The sequence below is a fragment of the Pelodiscus sinensis genome, chromosome 11, assembly GCF_049634645.1.
Source record: "Pelodiscus sinensis isolate JC-2024 chromosome 11, ASM4963464v1, whole genome shotgun sequence".
Taxonomy (NCBI): domain Eukaryota; kingdom Metazoa; phylum Chordata; order Testudines; family Trionychidae; genus Pelodiscus; species Pelodiscus sinensis.
The window spans coordinates 32,151,120-32,170,598 of record NC_134721.1 but is presented as its reverse complement, the minus strand read 5'-3'; the positions used below and the strand labels follow the sequence as shown (position 1 = coordinate 32,170,598).

The following is a 19,479-nucleotide window of genomic DNA, read 5'->3' as shown; positions in this document are numbered from 1 at the left end:
AAAATACTCAGTGTTCTGCTGGATTGGCAGCCTCCACAGACCAGTCTTCTAGCTTCGGAACAGGTGATGCAGGGTATGGCTCAGTAGCATCGGAGTGTGCTGCTTAAAGCCCTGGCCTATTGGGAATTGGGGACACTCGGGCTGCGTCTACACTGGCACCCTTTTCCGGAAATGCTTAAAACGGAACAGTTTTCCGTTATAAGTATTTCCGGAAAAAGCATGTCTACATTGGCAGGATGCTTTTCCGGAAAAGCACTTTTTCCGGAAAAGCGTCCGTGGCCAATGTAGACGCGCTTTTCCGGAAAAAAGCCCCGCTCGTCATTTTCGCGATCGGGGCGTTTTTGCGGAAAAGACTACTGTGCTGTCTACACTGGCCCTTTTCCGGAACAGTTTTTCCGGAAAAGGACTTTTGCCCGAATGGGAGTAGCATAGTTTTTCCGGAAAAACACTGACAATTTTACAGTAGATCGTCATTGCTTTTCCGGAAAAGCAAGCGGCCAGTGTAGACAGCTGGCAAGTTATTCCGGAGAAGTGGCTGCTTTTCCGGAATAAGTGGCTCAGTGTAGACACAGCCTCGAAGTATAACCCAAATCATAGGTGACTCCTGGTAGAACTCAGGAGGTGCCAAAATTTTAATTGCTAAATGGGGTGCCCTCACATGCCCCTTCCCTGCCACTCTGGGTGTCTGTCCTGGCAGGCACAAGTAATCCCTGACCAAAATGTTCAGTGAAAATATATCATTTACTTCGTGTGCCCTGTAGGAAGAGAGACCAGCTTCTGAGCCACCCAGCATGTCTGATCTGGGAAATGTCCTAAGTGTGTCACTGCTAAATACAAGCTCGAAAGGCTGGTTTAGCATAAATAGTTAAGTGCCCATGCACCATTCAAAGTGAAGTGGCCCATTGACATGTATAGTTATGGGGGAAAAAAGTGGGTTACAAATTGGGGTAATAAGCCATGAATCCGGGGTCTCTGTTCAGTCTGTGCTTGTTAGTGTCTAGCAGAGCAATGAGTTTAAGCTCCCAGGCTTGTCTTTTGAATGTGTCATGCAGATTTCCTTTATGAGTACCAATAGATGATGATGTTTTTTTTTAAAAAAAACGGCGAGGAGTCCTGTGGCACCTTATAGACTAACTGAAGTGTTGGAGCATAAGCTTTCGTGGGCAAAGACCCACTTCGTCAGATGCATGTTGTTGTTTAAGTTTTTCCTGTTACAGACTAACTTAGCTACTCCTCTAAAACTTTTTATCTACGTTAGTGTTAGTCTCTAAGATGCTGCAGGACTATTGTTGTTTTTTTAAGTGCTACGTCAGTCTCTCAAGGTGTGGCAAGCTGCATATTCATTAATGATGGACCATGCCACTATGACAGCCCTCACAAATTAACTCATTGTTACTTTCCTGGCAGCAAGCTAATGAGATTTCCATAATGAACCCCTTACCTATTCCATGGGTTGTCAGGCAGGCTAAGGGAGGCCTGCAGATTGGTACTTTTCACAGTCTTGCTGTCTCCCAAATCCTGCAGCACTTGATATGCTACTAGATGGAGGCAGCAAAGATCCAGGTTTACAAGGTGCACAGAGTCTTTGAGAGGGTTTGAGATATTGATGAACTTGGTGGGAAGGCTGAGCTGTGTTTCCATCCTGAACTGTGGCCTAAGTATCTGTAGCATGAAGCTGCCTTTTTTTGTCTGACTTCTTGGTCCTTTTTCATACTCTTGCTCTGGAATTGCTGCCAGGAGGCAAACTACTGAACTTCCTGAAACCATAAAGCAAGACTTTTGTGCTTTAGTGTCTTCAGACAGGCCAGAAGCACAAGGCCAGAAAGGGCCATGAGATCAATCTGACACCAGAACATCACAGACCAGAGAGAAGTGTACTCAATTACCTTGAGCCCAGTCACTTGTCTGACTAAAGCAAATACTTCCATAAAGGAAGCCAGGCTGGATGTGAAGAGAATAAGAGATGGTACAGTCGCTCCTTCCCTCAGGATTTTGTTCTAGTAGTTAAACACTTTCCCTGGGAGAAACATGTACCTTCTTTCTAGCTTGACTTTGTCTAGCCTGCTCCCGGCTATTGGATCTCAGTTTGAGAGCCCTCTGCTACTGGAAATCTTGTTAGATACTTACAGCCTGAAATCTGGTCACCACCTCATATTTGGTGAGGAGGTTGAGGCTGTAAATATACCATTGCTGTTGCTGAGTAAATGTAAACAAACAAAACTCTTCCTGTGTGGATAGGGTCATGCAAAATCCAGAATTTTAGTCTTGAGCTTGCTTTTTTGGTGCTCTGGCAACATCTGAGTAACACAAACTAAGGCCATGTCTACACTAGAGAATTTACAGTGGTGCAACTGGTTTGATACAGCTGCACTGTGGCGAAATCAGTCATGTAGCTGCACAATGCCGACAGGAACAGGCTGTCTTGTCAACATCATAAAACCACCTCTGTAAGTGGTGGTAGCCATGCCATGTTGGTGGGAGAAGTTCTCCCACTGACTAAGAGCTGTGCACTCCACCACTTACTCCGATAACACTTATGTCACTTGAGTGGGTGGCTTTTTCACACCACTGAACGATGTAATTTTTGCCAACATCAGTGGTAGTGTTGACGTAGCTTAACGCTTGTCTGTATGCACAAGGTTTGACAACACTGGTATTCCCTCTTGTGGGGATGCACCTAAAGTTGTATTCTGAAGGTAGCTATTCCTGTACAGGAAGAGGAATAAACGACACGGGTGTTAGGCTCTTTGATCCCGGTGTCACTGTCTCCAAACTAGGGGTTGTACTTATTTACATCAGTGGGAAATTAGTCACAGCCCTAATAGGCAGATTCCCATTAGTAGAAAATCTGCAAGCAGGCCCATACCCCTTTCACAGACTAGAATGAGCTGGTGGGGCTGTGGGGCAGCTTTGAGATGCAAACATTTGGTGCTAATTGGTGCAGGTTTGTTAGAGGTGCTAAAGGCTGACTCGTATCTGCTTCCTGTAGGCTGGCGGTGGGGTAGGTGGTAAGTGTGGCTGCTACCTTCGCTGTGTCTGTTCTGTGAATGGTGCCTGCACTTCACAGTGGTTATTGATCAGGCACCTTGTGGGTATAGCTACAAAAAGTCCTGCGTGAACAATTGCTTGGCTGCACAGTGCTGGGCTGTCATTCCTGTGAAGCCAGTCAGGGGATTTCTGCTTGTATTTACCTTTCCTGGTTTCGAAAGGAAAACATTAGATCAGTGGCTTTCAACCTTTTCAGCCTTTTTTTTTTCCATTTGGGGACCCCCTAAATATTTTTGAAAGGAGAAACAGACCTTTTTGACATGATCTGCAGACCCCCAAGGGTCGGCGGACCACTGATTGAAAACTACAGCATTAATCGATATGCACAAAACACCCCTCATACAAAGACTGTAGTCTGTCTTTGAGCAAAGTGAATCAGCAAGCCCAGCTGGTTGGGTAATAATGCTGCAGCCTGTGAAGGCTTTCTCCCAGCACAGTATTGATCTGGGGCTCCATTCTACATTTCTGACACTGGCATTTGAAAAGCTGCATGCCTTCAAAAATAATAGATGGGGAACATTTGTCAACTTGGAATCCTGGTGGAGATCCTTTGAGCAAAGCGGGACAGCGGTGGTATGCATTTCGTGGCTACGAGAGAAATAGTAAATCAGTTACATAATCATATGTATACGCACGCGCGCACATACACACAGATGAGGTATCCCCTTTCTAGTTCTGTATGTATTTTCATTCTGCAAAAATCCACAGTGAAACACATTGGAAATGCAAGAGAACCTCATCGCTGGTGAGGCTAAGTGTCTGCTAGAGAAAGCAGCTTTATTTGGAATAATTATCTCTCTCCCCCACCCCTCCCAACCATCTAGAGCCTCAATACGTCCCGGTGTCCAAAGGACGTGAATCTTGTTTCTAGCAAATACTCTCTCTTGAGCTCTTTCCTCCGGCTGCTAGAGTTAATGCAGCTATTAAAACTGCTTCTTTTGAAGAGCTCGTTGCTGCTGCCGCCCTTCAAGAGTTTGAAGTTTTACAAGATAATTGGACTGTAATTTTCCTTTTAGATAAAAGCTTCCTTCAGCAGTCTTAAAAAATAATGTTTTTCCCTTTGTTAAACACTTGTCAGAGTTAGCCTGAGTCTGATAACTGCTTTAACCTTAGACAAAGACCAAGTGTGTCATCATACCCCTCCCACTCCAGTCTGATCAGTGTAAAACCTCATACCCCTGCCTTCTCGTGCAATGCTGCCATGTTAGGTAAAAGGGGTTTTGATCAAGTTATTAGTTAATTCTTGCTGCCAGGAAAGTTTTTTTCCTTGGCGAGTACTGTGGTTTTGCAGGCTTTCTCCATGTACGTCAAAGGCAAGGAGATGAAGTGGTTTAGTTGCTGTATGAATTCTTTGCCAATTTCCTTTCTTCTGTGGGAGTGGTAGAGGGCAGATTTCCTGTTATCAAGGCGTGCAGCACTTCCTCTGACTCCTCCCAGTACTGAGTAGTTGATTGCAGACGGGGCACATTGTCTGGCAAGTGAGTAGATGGTTCATTCGAGCTGCCTCTGTTATAAAAAAGAAAAGCAGCTTTTGCAAGTGTTTAAAACACCAGCAGGTGCCTTTACTCACGAGGGGTACCCCCTGCAGCTATGTATTTAAATGCTCACATTGCAAACAGACGTTCAACACAGTTTCCCTACCTTTAGGGGTGGGGATTCTCCTCCCCACTGCCCCTACTGTGCTAGAAAAACCATGACACTGCCAGCCCTCCTATATATCTGACTCTTGAGTAAAACTTCACTAGGAAGTTGGGGTGTGTGTATGATATTAGGGGGCCCTTTAGTTGTTCTGTACTGAATAAATTCCAGGAACTACATTGTACTTGCCCCCATTTGTCCTGCAGTTGAATTGTGTGATACCGTGGCCTAAACTGTTGTATAGTGTTGCTGTGAGCTATTACGCAGCTGCCATGTTCCACCTCAGAGTTGGCTGTTTTCCAGTGTTGAAAGGGTTCCTGTTTCATAAGCCCCTTGTACCTGGAGCAATATAAATATAAGGCTGTTATTCCAGGCATCTCTTAAGGTGGAGTTCTTCCAGAATTTTTGTAGTTTACAAAATTGATTTTCAGAGAAATTTAAGCTGTAAAAAGCTGATTAGTTCATCTTTATCTACACAAGGCAGAGGCAGACTATAAATAAATTCATTGTCTCTGTGTATATCACGTATTTATAGTTTTATAACCACCTAAGAGAGATTGTGACCATCTAGTTTGAGCTCTTATGTAAAACAGAGCAGAGAACTTCACTGAATCAATGCCTGTTTGAACTAGAGCAGAATCTTTTAGAATTCTTGATTTCAAAATTGCCAGTAATGGAGAATGCACCAGAACCCTTGCAAAGCTGGTCCAATGGTTCATGTTAAAAATGTGCACATTGTTTCTAGCTTGAGCTTGTCTAGCTGCTTCTTCCAGCCATTGGACCTGTGTAGAATTTTGTCTGCTGCCATATTGCCTTAACTGCAACCACCCACCAAACTAGACTACAGCTGATAGAACAATAAAAATAATATTTCTTATGTACAGGTTTAACTGTAAGCTCTTCTGGTCAGGGGCTGCCTTTGTTCTGATCTAGCACAGTGGAATCCTGGTCCATGAGTGAGTTGCCTGGGCACAACCACAGTGTCGATAAATAATACTAAAGCACCAAGCCAGGTGTGTCTGCGACACTTCCATAAACATATTACAGTTGCAGCTTATTTTCCCCTCCATCTGCGAAATAGCTAACTGCTATTCAAATGGGTGGTGCTAAATTCTGGGGTGGTTTCAAATGGGACTAAAAGCTGAGAGTTAATTAAATTCCATCCCAGTGGTGGATATGTGTATCTATTGCTCCTAGTATTAGTTTGTGTGGGTGCTGCCATATAGGTCTACAAGGCAAAAGGGCTCTGTGAATAGTGAGTGTCCTCATTAGCTGATGAAGCTTCTCTGTGGGTCCCTGGAAGCTTCTCTGTGGGTACCTTCTTCACATGTGATTAAACACTATTTAATAAAAGGGAATTGCAAAGTAGGGATGCAAGCAACTACACAACTAGTTGATTCCCCCCCTTTGCTGCCTCTATGAGAGGCAGCAAGTGGGGGAGCAGGTGCTGAGGGGAGCCTGCTTAAAAGCCAGTCTTCTCCCCCCCCCCATCATCTCTGGGGTAGGGGGCAGAGGAGGCAGAAGTGCAGCAGGGGACCAGGCGTGAGCCAGGAATCAGATGTCCTGACTCGTGCCCAGTCCCAGAAGCTGTGCCTCTTCTTTTGAAATGTAGCTAGAGTCATGGGAGGCTCTTGCTATATTTCAAAGGCAGAGGCACAGCTATCAGGACCCGGCACAAGAGGGGACTGAAGCAGTCTCTGCTTGCCCTAGGTTCCTCACTGTGCCTCTGCCTCCTGTGTTGGGTTCCCCGCTGTGCCTCTGAAATGTCGCAAGAGCTGTGGGTGCAGGCTCTTGCTACATTTCAGAGGTAGAGGCGCAGTGGGTATAGGGAGTGCCCCCTCCCTCCTTATTGACTAATCAAGTAGTCTGATATTTTATCTGATCTGTGTCTAACAGCTTCTTTCCTGATTAGAGTTCTTTTCTTTCCAGGTTCTTTCATGTGTTCTCTTGAGGTGGGAAGTAATTTGTGAAACCAGTTGAAGACAATCGTTGTTTGCTTCCCATTCATTAAATAGAATTTCCCCAGGATGAGAAGTTTTTATTCCATTCCCACCCCTCCCCAAGCGCCAGGTGGCCTTCTTATGTGTCTTGGTAGACCCAATCACAATCCAGGCTTACTGGGAAAACAAAACTATTCACTGGTCGTTGCCTTGAGCACCAGGCCATTAAGTTCCTTACGTACCACTGATGACTTTCATTAGAAGACCTGATTCAATAAACAGATTTACACTTTATACTTCTAACTTCACATACAAGAAAGATACATGCACACAAATATGCAGCTAGAATATACACAGGGGATTACAGACTCTTGCATGATACATTATTTGCCCCATTTTACATAAAGCATATTCAAGTTATGCATATTCATATTTGAAATCTATATTTGAAAATATATCTTCATAAAAATATGGGGGCATAGTGTCACACATGGTCCTTTTTGTACATCTGCCTTGATTGTCAGTCCACATGCCACTTAATCTGCATTCAGTGTGGCTGTTTCTTACCATACCAGGCATTTCTGTGCATTTGACTTTTTGAGCAGTGTTTGTCTTCCTGTGGGATTGTACAGCAGCTCACGCAGTGGGGTGCTGATCTAGAGTGGGAGCTCAGTGCACTTCCACAGCACTGCTAATCCCAAGCATTCAAAGATCAGAACCCAAGCTCCCCAAATGCCTGAGGTTTTTTACAGTTCATGTTAGGCTCTCTTTTGACACCCAGGTTTCTGAGTCGTCAGGCCACTTGTTCCCAAACTGTACCAAGGCAACCCACCGACTGCATTTTGTCATTTTTGCAACACACTAGTCCAGATATGCACCCTCCGCTCTGAACTGCAGCCTGATGTGTAGGGAAGGCCGAGGGGCATGATGGGGTTCAGAGATGACCCAGGCCTTTCAATAATGAAGGGACAGAGTGAGGGCAGCCAACTTCAGTGGTGTTAATGAGCATGCTCTGTACAAGCCAAGCAGCAAATCAGGGGAGGCTTGTGACCCTGTATGACACATGCGCGCACACACACACACACATCACCTCCTGTGGGAATGGAAAGTGAGTGTGTGCCATAGCGGTAGCTCTTGCCCTGCAAACCAGTCCCAGCCTTCTGCTCTGGGCTTTATGACCTGGTGCGTGGGATCACAGTGCCACTAGGTTTGTCCTGAGTGGCCCTTCAATCCTGTGTACTAGGTCATAATATCCAGAGCTGGGACCCTGGACCAACTGCTGCTGCAGGGTGAATACAGGATGGACTTGCTCTCTAGCTCCCCTGCATTTTACTGGACTGGGACAAATGTACATTTGCCTCAGCCAGGGGCCAGTGATAGGTTAATCTGGCCTTGCACATGGCAACCCAAGTACAACCTTCCTGTAACTTGGTGGGTCGGGGCCCACTGTTTGGGAAACCCTGCATTAGGGTGTCATAGTCTTTGAGCTTTTCTCACCTTGCTTTTTGAAAGCCGAAATTATCACAAAGTAACATGACTCCAGGACATTGAAAAATAGTATGATGAGACCAGAGGTTGGCAACACTATGCAAAAGAACTGTGCTGCTGATCCTGCAGATGTGCTTTCTAAACGGGAGATAACTACCGTGACTGCAAGCTCGGGAGGATTTCTTTTCTGGGAAGACAGTTGGCATAATTTTTAATAAAGCCAGAGATGACAGCAAGTGATGCCTCTTCTTATCCTTCACTTCATTACCGTTAGCTGGAAACAGATGAGATACACCATTTCTGTGATCCGAGGGCTCCTTTACAACCGTTTTGGAGGAAACTGAACAGCCCCAAGCAAACACTTCCACAGCAGTATGGTCACTCACATACACAATAAGATTTGCCTGGCAGAATCACCACAACAGGGGAACAGGCCCGGTGACGGGGACGGCTCTCTATTTCCTCTCTGTCTCAGGGGCTTTATATGGGATGATCTTTCTGTGATGTTTGTGACATTGTGTGTTTAAAGAATGTGCACCAATAATGCGGAGATTTCTTTGTTTAGTTGCTACTGGAGAGCATAGCAGCAGAAGGCAGCTAAGACCATAAGGGATGGGCTGGAGAAAATAAGGATAATAGTAGCATGAATGGAAGGTGTGCAAGAATCATGGAATATTCTTGCCATGGAGCAGAGCAGGTGTGATATCTCAGAGCAGTCCGATCTCTGGATGGGTAGCTTCATCTGCAGCTTTCGTAGGGAGACTCTTGAACAGGCATATCCAACATTGCTAAGCCTCTTGTTGGCTCTGGAGATGCAGGCTTGCAGGGTGGCCAACTGTCAGTCAGTTCACGAACAGCCCATAAAAAAGAGCTAAAATTGGACCAGTCTGTAAAATCTGTAAAAGCATTTAGGTATCAGTAAAAACCAGTGAGTTTTGCAGTGGAGCAGAGAAATCCATCCCTTTTGGCCCTGAGGCAAGATCAGCGCCACGGGGCAGTTCCAGGCAGTCTACAGTTCCCTGGGCGGGGGCAGAGTGGGGAATTCTCCTGGCTCCCTCCAGCCTGCTGCTGGATGCCAAAAGCTTCTCTTCTCCAGCTTTGAATTCTACTTCAGCTTCACTAGCCTTAGCACAGCAGTAACTTTTGGTTGGCTCTTTGGGCGTGGGGGCAGGGTATAGTGGGTTGGATATAGTAGCCTCCCACAGGCTCCCTGCAGGTAAATCACAGCGGAGTGGTCATAGGTGTCAGCACCTCATCCCAGCTGAGCGAGCAGCTTCTGGGTGTCCTTGGGAGGTGGGAGGCAAGCCCACAGGGGGATGGGGATAGCTCAGTGGTTTGAGCATTGGCCTGCTAAACCCAGGGTTGTGAGTTCAGCCTTTGAGGGGGCCATTTAGAGATCTCGGGCAAATCTGTCAGGGATGGCACTTGGTCTTGCCATGAGGTCAGGGGACTGGACTCAATGACCTCTCAAGGTCCCTTCCAGTTCTATGAGAAAGGTATATCTCCATATATTATATGTATTATTATTTATATTATTTGGGCTGGCAGGAGGCTGGAATAGGATTGTGTCCACATGCCTGGCCAATGTGCCCCAGATTAACATACTCCCTATAGTATCTTTGCACAGATGCTCTTCTGCCAGTGTAAGAATGACATATATTGATTTAGCTGAGCTCAATCCCTGATGTGCTTAAGGTAAATGTTTCCAGGTACCAAAGTGACTTAGGAGCCTAGATCTCATTGCCTGGAGCTTCTAGTTGCTACTGTTGTACAAGTCACTACTAAGGTGTAGTATTTTAATGTTGGTATAAGAATAGAAGTATAATGATAGTAATAAGTCCTATATAACGATTTTCTTATCAGTTCTGTATGCTCTGTTTCACCCTGCCTCTCACAATTAGACGATGTTTGCTATAAGGTCTTGCTTCTTAGCATTAGAAATCAAGTTGTTTTTCTTAAGCATAACAAAGAGAGTGTTCAGGTCCCTTCTATTGCGGTATCTGTGAATGCTTTCCAAACAGCAGTATTGACTTGATCTGGCTGAGTCATATTGGTAGCATCTTGCAGTTCTCCCTAGTTTTTAAAAAAAAAAGAAAAAAAAAAAGCAGCAGCCCCCCCTTGTAGTCACTGGCCTCTCATACTTGCTGACATGAATGTAGCAGAACATGATGGCTTCTTGTGTCTTTTGTCCTTGAGCAGTGCTCTGTTTACACTGCCAGCACGCGCAGCTGAGCATCCCTGCAGAGGAACAGTATGTTTCTCTTTGTGCTCTTCTTGCATTTTCAGATAATCCCCAGTGAGTTTGTGTGTGCCCTGCTCAGCCGCTTTCTCTAGGAAGAACTGAATCTGTCTCCCTCCTGCTGACACCAGATAATGATCAAGCTGGGGAAGATTTATTTTAACGCAGCCTATTGCAGAGCTAAAGCTGAAACCTGTAGCTCCTCTTATAAACTGTAACATTTTAACTGTGTTAAATCAACATAAAAGGAAGAGCCATGTGGAATTATTATAGCAAACATATTGTTTTTGTTGTCTTTACTAGCCGCTGAAACATTGGAGGACTGGATAAAAAGCAATTGGAATAAAGATAGGGCCCTTCACAGTGGGGTGTTGTTTCTATATGACAGTCATATATCTTTATATGCGCAACCTATGTCAGCATCCATATCAGTACTGAGGAAGTGATGGCCCACGGGTCCCTACTCTGCCACACAGTAGATGATCACCATGAGAAAGCAAGGATTTTAACTCAAGGCATTATTTTGTTTTGCCCATCTGACCTCCTTTCTTCATGTAAATGGCACCAAAAAGGCTGTTAGCTGCCAGCAACACAGTGCGTGAAGACTTGTCGCATCCAGCCAGCTGAGGAAATCCACAGAGCTGACTGCAGTACTTTAGCACTGCTCCCACCAGTGCCATGTCCAAATATAGCTCTTTCCCTGCTCTAGATCACAGTGGCCCTCCTTGCTAAGCATCTCCCAGGGAGCTCATGCTAAGTTGTGTGTCCATCTAAGTATTCTGGGATAGTGGGCAGATCTGGGTATCACCACTTCCCCTATACCCAAGCTCCATAGATTTCTCCTATCCAAGCCTGAACATTTGTTTGCTCCATGCACCCTGCATGATTGTTGTTCACTGTGGTGTAATAATGTAGCCTGTGAAATTTCTTTGTCTGAAGCTTCCTTCTGGTTATCCTTTTTACATCAATATTTAACTTGTTTGTCATAGAGAGTGGATGTTTTCTGAAACTCTTTTCTGATTTGCTTCTGCTCTGTTTAACTTTCAGCTGCCCTTAAACATTACTGGCTGAATTCCAGGCCTTCCATATTCATGTACCAGTTTCACCATTTTCAAAGGAAAATAGCTGGCGTGCCAAGATTGTCCCCAGCTAGTGTCCTAATGAAGTGTGAAGACAAGTATGTTGCTTACATATTTTTTAGGTCAAAGCTGAACTTGGTCTGTTTTTATATTTGTTTCTCTAAACACAAGAAAGGATGGCTGGCTGATCTTTCAGTTAAAAGACAGGACTTGTGAGGTTTGGGCTCCATTCCCAGCCCCACCAGTTATGTCCTTGCTTTGTTTCCATAAAGTGTAAAACAAGAAGAGACCCTTCCTTATTTCAGGAGTGGTGGGTTACTTAGGTCAGGTCTACACTGTAACCGGAAGGTTGGGAAAAGGTACGCAATTCCAGCTATGTAAAATACCATCTTCACAGCAGGAGGCCAATGGAAGCAAATGCTCCCGTTGTCTCCCCTTGCACCTCGCAACTGCAAGGAGTGCCAGGCAACCAGGCTGGATTTGAAGATAGTCCACCACTTCCCATGGTAGGCTGCTCCAATGACTAATCACCTGGGCTTTTAAGCATTTGTGCCGTATCTCCAGTTTGAATTTGTCTGGCTTCATCTTCCAGCCATTGGTTCTTGTTCTGCCTTTCTCCCTGGCTGGTGATATACAGCATTTTCGCCCCATAAAGAGACTTTGATACCATGAGCGAATCACCCCTTGATCTTATTTTGGTTCAGTGCCTCCTTTCTATACCACCTCCCATTTTTCAACATCTGTTTTAAGATGTGGCCCCCTGAACTGGCTGGGCTGTTCCAGAATGGGTCTCCCCAGTGCTGAATACAGGAGTGATATCCCCTCCCTATGCCTACTCTCTTCCCCCTTGTTTACACAGCCACGGGTGATATTAGCCCTTTTTAGCGAACATGGCACTGGGAACTCACAGCCAGTTATTTGTCCACCATGACCCCTGAATTCTGTCCAGGCTCACTGCTCTCCATAGTACAGGCCCTGCTTTGTAGGCATGGCCTGTATTCCTTTGCATTTGGCTGTATTAAATACCATGCAGGAAATAGATTGGCCAGAAGAGTGCGTTAGTGGAAGTCCTGACCAAAGAGGCAGCTGGGGATATTTTGGCTCATCCCCTCTTTTTCCCCCATGAAGAATAAAAGCCTGCTGCTTAGCCATAGTAAGCAAAGGGATTCCATTAGCTCAGGGCAGAAGCTGGTGCTGAAGATCTGGGGTTCAGTTCTATTATAGATGAAAAAGCCCAGTGTGCTACATGTTGTTCCCATGCCTCTGAGCACCAGAGGATTGTAATTATCAAGCGTGTCTCTAATATTTTATTGTGCTAGCAGCAATGTAACTTTCACTCCAGAATCTTGGGGAGTTTGACAGTCAGCAATTGCTCCAGCCTGGTGGTGCTCCGATGAGATGGATGTTATCTAGCTGAAAGCTGGGGAAATTGAGGCACAGGTGGGATTTTCTAAGCATTGGAATGTGAAAATCGCAGCTGGAGTGACTTTCCCATGGTCAAAGTGAAAGTTGGTAGTAGCACAGATAGAAATAGAACCCAGGTATCCAGTCTCTCATGCCACTACTCACAGTTATTAGGAGGAGGAGGAGGCTTTATCTTGTGGCGAGGGCAATGGCCTGGGTACTAAGGCGTGCATTGCATTCCCACCTTGGTCCCAGACTTGAGAGCTTGAGAAGCTGCTTATCCCTTCAGACTTCAGTTTTGTCTCCTTAACATGGAAACAGCCCCTCCCTCCCAGGGATGCTGAGTTCCTTAGTGCTGTAATAAGGATCTGTAGGGAAAGGACAGGTGATGCTGGACGAAGCTGGTAAAGAGCTAACTGCATTATCCTTGTGACCTGCATTTCCAACTCTTGTAGCTTTCAGGGGGGTTGTTCATGGGGATCGAGTGCAGACCAGTCCCGTGTGGGCCTGCTGTCTCACTCCTGACCCACGTGATTAAGTTGTGAAAGCTTCAGTGATGCTGACTGGAGCTTTCTCAGGAACTCCATCATAAGTTTTCTGCCTGACAAAGCTATATGCTTTCCCAAAAGATTTCACAGTGATGGATTCCAACAACAGCCCCCAGTACATCAGGAACTCCCGAGTTTGCAACATATCCTAGATCGTCCTTTAGAAATCTTATCTCTGATTCTAGGTAATTCTTTCCCCCTGTGGTGCATGTAGGGTTATTACTGACAGCTGGCTGCTAAACTTAGCAGGGTGGGGAGGGCATTCTGAATGATCACAGTTCATGTTTGCAGTCCTTCCTGGCTGATGTGGGGCAGCTTGCTGGCTGCCATAGGCCAGAGAAGTGCAATGCATGAGGTGGCCTGGATGATGTCACCTGAGTAATAATTTTTCCTGAATTTGCAATTACCGGTATGTCTTGGAAATGGCCTGTGACTTTCTCCAGGGTCCTCCTAGGTATCGCTTAGCATTGTGGCAATAAAACTTGTTCTGTATCTGTCATGGCTCCTTCCCCACGTTGGCACGATATATGCAATAGTGGGGGCCAGCAAAAGTACCCCAAAAACCTTATCTACCAGGCTTTGATATAAAACTTACCCCCAAAATCTTAACCTAGATTTTGGGGGTAGAATCTCTGCTGCCACCACCCAAGTATTGATATAAAAATCAGGGGAGAGATCACTTGGGCAATTTCACCCCTAAAGTACAAACCAGGACACAAGAATTAACCAATACCAGATTAATAAAAATAAAAGAGAGAGAACTTTTATTATCACCACAATATTCCTGTTGCAAGCATAATAACTAGATGGAAAAGTAACAAAATAATATACTCATGGAGGAAAATTTTACCATGGGCCAGGAACTTAGTTACAAAGGAGAGCAAAACCCATTTTTAAATACATAGACATCAGATCCCATTTCCCAAACCATAAAACCTAACAGATTTATCTAAACTTCCCCCTTACAAAGGGAAGAATGGTTTCTTGGAGAGAGAGACATGTCTGTCTGTCTGTCTCTCTCAGTAGCTGGAGAGGAACTGCCCCAGAGACAAAAGAGGGAAAAACCCAAAAATTCCTTTGTCCCAGTTTGAAATTGCTACCTACATTTCTATTTGTTGACCTTCATCTTTATCTGCTTAGGTTTAAGTACCCATTCTCCAGATACTTAATGATGCCTTCTCCCCCTCCCCTCCACTTCCCCCTTCCTTTTTCCTGTCTCTTTCCCTCTCCTATTTATTTCCGGTTTTCATATCCCCTACTCATAACTCCAGTCATCTGAAGAAGTGGACTGTGCCTACGAAAGCTCATGATACCATCTACATGTTTTGTTAGTCTATAAAGTGCTACCAGACCGTTTGTTGTACATTTCTATTGGCTGCCTGCCACCTGGTTTAGGTAAGGGACATAGGGACATGCTGGCTAACCCTCATGATCATGGCTGAATCTAAACACGGCTCCTGTGAAGGAACAGTCTGCCTGTGACTCTCGGATGGAAAAAGAGGAGCTGCAGAAAGATGCAGGTTGAACCTCAGACTTAGGAGGGGTGACTGGGACAAGTCAAGCCTAGGTGAAAGGGCAAGGAAAGGATACAGACTGGGTGAGAGAAGATGTGTCTAGGTGCTTATTGCTTTAACCCTGTCTCAGCTTCAGTTTCTCTGGCCCAGTAAATCATACTTGGTTTTGAAGATGCTGTCCTGGGTCACTGCAGATTCTTACTGGCCACAGGCTCCCATAGAGAGGTCTATAGCTAAACCCACACCCAGTTGGGCTAGCTGAGGTAATCTGGTTGGTGAACAAGAGGTGTTGTAGCCTGGTGATCTTATCTAAAGTGAGGTGAACCACAGGGGTTCCCATTCGGGAGAAGGACAGGTAGAAGCACTTGAAAGACATGGCCAAGGAGAGAGCAAGGGAGAGGCACAGCCCATTTCAAGCTGTCGCGTGGGAGTTAATGGTAGCTGGGCAACTCTGAAAACCAGGCCACTTCTAAGCTGGCTAACTAGAGACATCCAAATCTGCAGATTTTATCCTTTGTTTCTAAAAACAAAAACAATGATTCCCTCATCCTGCTTGATCTGTTTGGTGACAGCACTGATCATTATTCTGACTAAAATGTCTTCAGTTAGCTCTCCATGTGCTGGGAGCTCAAGGACAGTATAGGATAAAGGTGGGGGTGTGGTATCTGCGCACCCTAATCTCCCTTTTAACAGAGGTTTTTTCCTGGGAACTGCCTTTTGTGTATGAAGTTTTTCCAGAGCATGTGGAAATCCAATTGCCAGCAGCTCCATGCAAGCAGAGAATACATGTAACTGTACTGAGCATCTGTGAGGTTCCACATTGTGCAAAGAAGCTTCTGGCTTAGAGTTCCCTTGTGCTGGTCTCTTATCTGTCACAGCAGCTATGCAGATAACAACAGATATTCCCACATGGGGCTCCACTTAGCCCCTGTGGCTCTCAAAAGGTCATACTGCTTGAAAGAGATAGTTGTTTAGGAAGTGGAAGCAGCAATGTTTCTTCAGTAAGCACCTGTTATGTATTTGCTATAAGCTGGCAGCAGGGCCTTACCCAGTTTTTCTCACCAATGCCTCCCTGAGTCCCCGGTACTTGCCTGGCTCCTTCCAGAGCTCTGGCATTTGCTACTGTTACAGGCGCGTTCATCCGTGCAGATGAACAATGAGCCATGGATGACTTACCATGTGCCTGGTACACATGCTGCATCTCAAGAGGTTTCTCTTTGCAATTAACCAGTTCTGGCTCCATCTGCCTTTTATTCTTCTTCTGCTTCTTGATTTCCAACTGCTAGAGATTGGGATGGGCTTGGTGGTAAAGTACCAGACTTTTCTTGGGAAATCTGGGTTCAGTTCCTGGCTCTGCTACAGATTCCCTGACTGACTGAAACATTAGGGCCTTGATACAGCTTTCCCCTAAGTCCCAAGCTCTGATGACTTCCTCCTCCCTCCCCCCCGACCTTTCTTAATAGACCATGGCAACCTGATGCGTGTTTGTCTGGCCTGGCCTCCTTAGTTTGTCCACAAACAGCACAGAGCTGACCTATTAAACTAGTCCTGGCCAAAAAGTTACTGGGGTGTTGGCGCTGACGTCAGGTCAAAGCGTGATCTGGAGAAAACTTTGTTTTCAGAGGCTGCATGCTACTCCCAGAGTTTTCACAAGGGGCTTGCTGTGGAAGGAACCCTGGGCAGGAAGACATCTCCATCTACTGCCTCTTGGGCTGCCACAGTGGGAGACCATTGAGAGGCAGCAGTGGCAGATACTCACCAAGAGGTTCATATTGAGGAGTTACTGCTGTGGGCTGATCACAAGAGTCTAATGGCACTTCCAGTGCTTCCCAGTAGGAGGGACTTTTCTGCCGTCGCCTCTCTGGTGGCTGAGGAGTGATAGATCCTCAAATGGCCTTCTCATATGCAAGCTGGAGAGCACCTGCTGGTGCCATCCAAAGATTGTAGCTTCCACCTGAGGGGAGTGACCAGTCCTGAGGCTTGATCCTGGGAGAGGAGGCAGGGTAGAGTTGAGTTATAGGATTTTAAAAATAATAATATTATTTTAGCTCTTTATATCTGAAATTTCATGGTGTTGTAATTTTAGGGGTCCTGACCAAAAAGAGTTGATGGGTCATGAGCTTATTGTAAGGGTGGTTGTAGTACCCTTACTTCTGCACTGCTGTTATTGCCAGCTGTGCTGCCTTCAGAGCTGAGCAGCTGAAGAGCGGTGGCTGCTGGTCGGAGCCCAGCTCTGAAGGCAGAGCTACCACTAGCAGCAGCTCAGAAATAAACATGGCATGATATGCTATTGCCACTGTTACATCTGTGCTGCTGCCTGAAGAGCTGGGCCCTCAGTCAGCAGCTGCCCAGCTCTGAAGGCAGCAGTGCAGAAGTAAGGATGGCATGGTATGGTATTGTCATCCTTATGTGCTTCTGCTGGGCACCTGGTCAACAGTTGCCACTCTCTGGCCACACACTTCCGAAGGCAGCACAGAACCACCCTAAAATAACATTGTAACCCCTCTGCAAATATCTTTTGGAACAGGACCCCCAATCTGAGAAATGTTGATCTTCCCTATAAAATCTGTATAGAAGAGGGTAAAAGCACAGACCAGACCAGATTCATAGTCTGTGATGCATTTTTGATGGTTTTGAATTTGGTAGGGCTCTAAGTTATGTGGCTAATCCCAGATCTCACTGCCCGGAGACAGTGGCGATATATAATTGGAGGAAAATCGCATGTGTGCTAGGGGGTGATTTACAGAATGTTTTCTCCCTTTGCTCCAGTCTCTGTTCCCTCCATTACAAAGAATGGAATTATTGGCCATGCACCTAAGTGATATGCTATTGAAATGGGACTTGTGCTCCTAAGTCACTTCAGCACTTTTGGGAACCCTGCTCAGTCTCTGTACATAGGCAGTCTCCCTCCCTGGGTCCATACTGCCTTTACAGTCCCACAGGAATGAATATTAACACTTTAATGGGAAGGAAAGTAGGAGAGTGTGTCTGAGCGACCTGAACATTTCCTTTGTGTAGTGAGGTCCACAAATCCAGAAGGTTGCTGCAGGATCTGGTGCAGGGTTTGAGTCAGCAGGAAAACAAGTCGGTTTCTGTTGAGCTCAGTACAGGCAGTCCCCGGGTTACGTACAAGATAGGGACTGTAGGTTTGTTCTTAAGTTGAATCTGTATGTAAGTCGGAACTGGCGTCCAGATTCAGCCGCTGCTGAGATCAGTTTCAACAGCGGCTGAATCTGGACACCAGTTCTGACTTACATACAGATTCAGCTTAAGAACCCCAGGCGTCCCCAAGTCAGCTGCTGCTGAAACTGATCAGCAGCTGATTCCAGGAAGCCCCGGGGCAGAGCAACTCTGCCTCGGGCTTCCTGTAGTCAGCCGCTGGTCAGTTTCAGCAGCGGCTAACTTGGGGACGCCTGGGACAGAGCAGCTGGGGTGCTGCTGGGTTGGTCCAGTAGCGCGGCTGCTCCTCGGCACTACTGGACCAACCCAGCAGCACCCCAGCTGCTCTGCCCCAGGTGTCCTGATTCAGCCACTGCTGAAACTGATCAGCAGCAGCTGAATCAGGACTCCTGAGGCAGAGCAGTTGGGGTGCTGCCGGGTTGGTCCAGTAGCGCCAAGGAGCGGTGCTGCGGGACCAACCGGCAGCGCCCCACCTGCTCTACCACAGGCCCCGGGCTTTGCTCCATGTCTCCCTGGTCTGCTGGGGGGGTAGGGGGCACTAGCTGCGTTCCCCCCCAGCAGACCAGGGAGACGCGGAGCAAAGCGGCGGAGGACCCGGGCCGGACCCGCGGCCGCTTCCAGATCAGCTGGAAGCGCCGCTGCTCCGGCCGGGTCCTCCGTGGCTTTGCTCCCCGTCTCCCTGGTCTTCTGGCTCCCCCAGCAGACCAGGGAGACGGGGAGCAGCTTTTCTCGCCCCGGAGGAGGCGGGCGGCGGGACCAGGCGTCCCACCGCTCCAGTCCTCCGGGGCGAGAAAATCTCCGTTCGTAACTGCGGATCCGACGTAAGTCAGATCCGCGTAACTCGGGGACTGCCTGTAGTTTGTAGCTGTTGTATCTGCCTAGAGTTTTCTTGGAAGCAAATTCTGGGGGTCTTGCCCATCAGCCAAGCAGGTAACTTCCACAGAGTGGGAAGGTCTTCGGCGCCTGGGCTGCCTGATTCCTGGTAGTGACTGGGAGGTCAAGTTTGGTTCCCCCCAAAGCTGTAGAGCCATTGTAATGGGAGTGCAGAAGTGGCTGCTCAGTGAAAGAGCATCTCCCAATTTCTCTGGGGCAGGTCTGGCTGTTGGCAAAGTACAAAGTGTCTCTCAGGATGGGCATCCTTTGAAAATCACTTTTGAAAAATCCTTTAATGGATGGCTTGCATTTCCCCATTCCCTGCTCACGATAGGACACAGGCAGTGCAAGCCAGTGAAGATCACTGGTAGCCAAAAGCCGCATTATTGAAGGGTTTGGCATGGCCCTCTGAGACCACTGGCTAATTGGGGCTTTACAGTGTGTTGGTCTGTGTGCCTTCCACGCATTCACTGCATTTCATAGATATGATGGCCGGAAGGGCCTGTTCTTTTCTCTTCTGATCTCTTG

The 19,479-nt window shown here is 46.6% G+C and overlaps 1 protein-coding gene across 4 annotated transcripts in view; it reads left to right on the top strand.

Annotated features, from left to right (window-relative positions):
• The window catches only part of PACS1 (phosphofurin acidic cluster sorting protein 1), a 122,183-nt gene that overhangs the window by 45,880 nt on the left and 56,824 nt on the right, over positions 1-19,479 (top strand). Inside the window, exon 1 of one of the 4 annotated variants that reach the window (XM_075938963.1) lies at positions 11,499-11,530. The exons of the other annotated variants lie outside the window; for them this stretch is intronic. Coding sequence (XP_075795078.1) covers positions 11,514-11,530 — 17 coding nt within the window. The 5' untranslated portion in view covers positions 11,499-11,513. Of the gene's footprint in view, positions 1-11,498; positions 11,531-19,479 lie in introns of those variants that run through there. 4 annotated transcript variants of the gene reach the window in all.